The sequence below is a fragment of the Gadus macrocephalus genome, chromosome 12 (genome assembly GCF_031168955.1).
Source record: "Gadus macrocephalus chromosome 12, ASM3116895v1".
In the NCBI taxonomy this organism is placed as follows: Eukaryota; Metazoa; Chordata; class Actinopteri; order Gadiformes; family Gadidae; genus Gadus; species Gadus macrocephalus.
Window position 1 is genome coordinate 6,204,730 of NC_082393.1, and position 5,000 is coordinate 6,209,729.

The following is a 5,000-nucleotide window of genomic DNA, read 5'->3' on the forward strand; positions in this document are numbered from 1 at the left end:
TTGCCCTTTGCTGTGATTGGATATAAAAACAAACTATGAGAACATCAGTGCTGGAAATCTGTCTGAGCGGGAAGGGGAGCCATACATCTGCCAGAGCAAATGAAATATGAGCTCGCAGATTAGTTTGGTTCCCAGGCTGAATCCAAGCCGGTGAGGAATGTAAGACGAGATTATCAAAATCAAAGTCAATTAACCAAAGAAACCAAAGGAAACAAGAGTGTGCATCAAATCTGAGCTGCGGCCCTGTCCTCCAGGGATGTCACAAAACAGGTGACCCCACGACACAAACGTCTGCGTGGTTTATGGCGATGGCGTCTCGGGTTTTGAAGCCACGCCCCCCACGCCAGCGTGTAAACACGGACAGCGGTGTGCTAACGAAGATAGAGGAGAGCACGGACCGACCGACAACAAGCCCAATGTGTACCGGGCAGACCGGGAGATGAGCCACGCCAGGGTTTGTTCAGGGAAGGTCATACATGTTGTTAGCAACACAGGGAAAGGTAAACTGAGCCCTTCTCCTGCCTGCTACTTAATGACTCGTATCTGTATTAACTTGCTTTTGATCAAAGCGTCTGCTCAATTACTTTTCTCAGAAAGAAAAGCTGTTAAAAATTATCAAATGCTCAGTTGACAAAAACGATAACGTGTGCCCACCCAGATTGGATTGTACTGCTCTCCCTAAAGACACCCTGAAGTTTGCAGCTCAGGAAGGAATTGAATCTGTGATACCTTAATTGGGATCATTTTACAAAGTTGTCTAGAACCTCTAAACACATCTTGAAAGAGACTTGCTTCGGGGTCAGCCTACTTAACCCATAGATAGACCCTCAGCACAACCTGACAAATTAAACCAATTAAGATGTAAACAGACCTGAATCTGGTGTGTGTGTGTGTGTGTGTGTGTGTGTGTGTGTGTGTGTGTGTGTGTGTGTGTGTGTGTGTGTGTGTGTGTGTGTGTGTGTGTGTGTAGGGCTTTGACACCAGAGTAAGATCAGAGGTTGTAATGATCCTATAAGGAACTCTCGCTAATCCGTCTTCATGATCATGAGGAAAAGGTCAAGCAAGTCGCGCGGCTAGATGATTTAACACTACTTCCTACTCATTAGGAAGAAGTTTTGGGAGGAGGGTTCTATTTGGTCCACTGATGCACTATTACACATAGACCCCAGGTCAGAATAATGATGATACTTCATTGGGTTTATATTGCGCTTTTAATTCTAATAAAGTGATTAAGGCAGTGTGTGTGTGTGTGTGTGTGTGTGTGTGTGTGTGTGTGTGTGGTGTGTGTGTGTGTGTGTGTGTGTGTGTGTGTGTGTGTGTGTGTGTGTGTGTGTGTGTGTGTGTGTGTGTGTGTGCCTTCACAGTTTGGCTGTGAGGTCTCCTCAACCACCAATAACAAAACTGAATGTTAAAAACGAACTTGCACTAAAATGTTCGCTTCATGTATCTAGCTCATATATATCTACCTTATCTATCTTTAGACAACACACAAGCAAGGTGGTGGGGGCTCTCCAAGCACAGATCATTCATTATTCATGCTGGACGGATCGTTAATGGTTTGCGGGTTTAATGGTTTAGCCCAGAGGTTCCCAACTCGGGATCGAAGGGGTACGGGAGCTGTTCCCGGGGGGTTCTTGTTGTTAAAGATCTAGAGTCTACATTGTTATATCTACTAAACCAAAAATGCAATATTGATATTTATTGAATTTGGTTAACTTATGTGTGCTGACTGTTGCCGATCTGTAAAGTTGGATGACAGAATAGCAAAGTACACCTCAGCATCTACCCTTTCAGTCTCCAGGCAGACCGCTACAATATGACTAGATGGTAGATAACAGTATAATAAGGTTTCTCTAGGAAGGCAGAAACATGAAAAATGGTTATGGCTTGATAATAAAAAATGGTTTAATATTAGTAGCAGAGGAAAACACTTGGTTGGGTATGGATGAAGGGTACTGATGGATTAGTAGGTTTGGCAGGTGTCAGTCCACCTGGATCTGGGAGTGAGTCTCTACCATGTTGTTTTGGTGCTCACCTCCTTGCGCAGCGCCTGATTGGAGACGATGATGACGTTGGGGGGGTCTCCCACAGCTGTGGCTGCCCCTCCGATGTTGGTGAAGATGACTTCTGCAATCAGGACATGTCGTGGATCCAGGTCAGCACCTCGCACAACCTGGCGGATAGCGAAATAAAATATATAAAAAGTCATGACAGAGACTCTTCAGCTCTGATTACATGGCAGCGAGGAGCAGGGAAATAAATACAGAAGTACAGTTTAGAGCCGACCCTGAAAGCCTTTCTCTAATTAGCATCGCCGTGTTCGGCAAAAGCATTGCCGTATAAATTGTGTGGCTCATGGCTCTGGTCAAATCAACTTCTGTCGAGTCTGACCCAGATTCACTTTTTTCTTTCTCATTCCCTGGATGCATGGCCTTTCCCCGAGATCCTTCGCTTATTAACAATACAAAACCCCCTTACTTAACTCTCTCACACTAACTTGAGCACCTAACCGTCATAACACCTAACCTCAATCATCGTAATACCTTATCTCAACCATCATAACACCCTATCTCAAGCATCATAACACTTTATAGTAATCGTCATGTGCATTTATAGTGGAAATTTATCTTGGATTATTATTAACCCAAGACAGGAAATAAGGAAAATTAGTTTCACATTATTCTAACCTGCTGCTGCTAACCAGTCAATGACCCCAAATTGAATGCTGATTGAATATGATACATTGCATGTTCTAGAATGTTCTAGCCTTCCAATAGTGTCTCATGGCATGTTCTAGAATTTTCTGGCCTTCCATAGTGTATCATGGTGTGTTCTAGAATGTTCTAGTGTTCTATAGTCTCCAATGGCATGTTCTAGATGTTCTAGGCGTTTTATAGTGTCTCATGGCATGTTCTAGAATGTTCTAGCATTCCATAGTGTCTCATGGCATGGTTGCCATCTTCTCTTGTTTCCGGAGTTCTCTCATGCATTCTTGGCATTTCAAGCACCTTCTAACTCATTTTAGCATATGTTCACTCTGTGTTCTCAGGCACTACCTTATGGTGACGGGCGTGAACAGCATCATGGTGGTGACGTTGTCCAGGAAGGCAGAGAGGATGGCCGCGATGAGGCAGAGGATCATGATCATGGGCCACACTCTTCCTCGGGACAGCTGGTAGGCCTGTCGAGACGGACAGGACGGAGCAGTACTGCGTTAAAACTCATGGGGGTCAGACGTAACAGTTGTAAAGAGAGGGCGCAAACCGCTGTTAGGCCTGCCGAGAGACAGAGCGTAAATGTCTTAAAGCTGCTGGGTCAGATATAACGGTTGTAAAGAGAGAGAGTAAACTGCTGGTAGGCCTGCCCGAGACACAGAGCATTGCTCTCTAAAAGCTGCTTTGGGTCAGATGTAACAGTTGTGAAGAGAGAGCCGAAAAGAGCAGAAGAGGCAGGACTTCCAAAATCCACACGTTGCCTCCCTCTCTGCTCCCTCCCTCGGCAATTGAGAAGTGCAAGGCAATGCAGGTAATTGCTCTGATTGGTCCAAAATGAGCCGGGAGCAGACTCAGATCTAAATTGTCTTGATTGTACGAGGTAGATAGCTGACGGAGGGCTGGGGAATCATGCTATGCTACTATCTGAGGGTTGTAAATTGGCAACAGATTACACAAAACTAAGGGGTCCTTAAAAATCGTATTTCGGGCACCTTTAATTTATTCACTGAGCTTCAGCCCTCAAGAACTCACAGGCCGTCGTCTGTTCAGCCCAGCGGCCCAGCAACCCACCACCACAGTGCTGTGATTGCATTTTCATTGAGTGGCCCAACTTTAGCAGAGGCTTTCATGCAAATCGACTTACAAATAAGGCTGGGAACAAATCAAAGCACCACAATCAATATCGGAGCAAAGTCAAAAAAAAGTTCAAGTGCTGCACATGCAAGTTTCTAAAATCCAAACAACTGGAAAAGAGTAGCGCAGAGTAGCTTTAGCAATCCCCGATTTGTAGTCAAGTGCCTAAAACCAAGGTAATACACATTCTAAATTCAACACGCATGATTACGTCAGGCCCAGACAGGCAGGACGTCCTGATCAATGGGAGCACTGCAGAGCCTCCCCCAACGCCCAATCAGATCACAATCCTCCTGCACTTTGTCCCGCCCAAACATCATGGTTTACAGGCAAATCTGTGATGTCACATGTCAGAACCAATAGGCCCTGATGGCTACTCCGCAGCGTCTCAAAACCTAGGATGGGTGGAAAAGGTGTTTAGGTGATTTTTAGGAGTTTGCTCCGACAGTTTCTGTCACAAAAATGCTGAAAACACACATACCGTTAATGTGTGTTTCTATTTGACTATGGTATTGTATATACTTATGCCTCGAATGGTCTTAAATAACCGGTTTGTTTATACCATGGGGGCTTTTTTTCTACTAGTTGTATTCTCTTCTATTCTAAATTGCAAAAATCAAATTTCTACTGTGTTTTTTCAACAACAGCTCAGAAAGCACATATTTGCCTATGTGTGCCAAAGAGATATTCCCCTGGACCCAAATCTTCAGGAGACAAGTGCCCCACAATAAACAAACATAATTTCCATTTTGGAATGGGATTTGAATGAATACGAGCATTTGCTAGCAATCAAGATTGAGGCCAACCTTTTTGTGCCAAAAATGCTTGGTTGAGGTTGATGGAGGAAGTGAGTTTTTGAGTGAACTCCAACTGAACTCACCTTCATCGCACAGTAGTCAAAAAAGCCTGTGTCTGAGAAAATGGCCACCAATATCATCTGTGAAAAGGAAAGGGTATTGAGTTCAATTCTGCAATCCGTCGTCACTCTAACCCTACGAATAACGAAATAATGTTATGTTTTAAATAAAGGCTTCAATGCTGTCTCGTTCAGTATGGACCCCCGGGAAACTATTTCAGGAGGAGATGGGAAAGAGAGAAAGCTTTGAACAGATCAGAACAAGACATAGGACAGACAGAGAGTTTTTGAACGGG

At 44.3% G+C, this 5,000-nt stretch overlaps 1 protein-coding gene across 1 annotated transcript in view; it reads right to left on the bottom strand.

Annotated features, from left to right (window-relative positions):
* Positions 1 to 5,000, bottom strand: part of oca2 (oculocutaneous albinism II) — a 44,894-nt gene that overhangs the window by 27,803 nt on the left and 12,091 nt on the right. Inside the window, 5 exon segments of the mRNA XM_060067520.1 lie at positions 1,731 to 1,740; positions 2,036 to 2,157; positions 2,160 to 2,173; positions 3,057 to 3,181; positions 4,729 to 4,785. Coding sequence (XP_059923503.1) covers positions 1,731 to 1,740; positions 2,036 to 2,157; positions 2,160 to 2,173; positions 3,057 to 3,181; positions 4,729 to 4,785 — 328 coding nt within the window.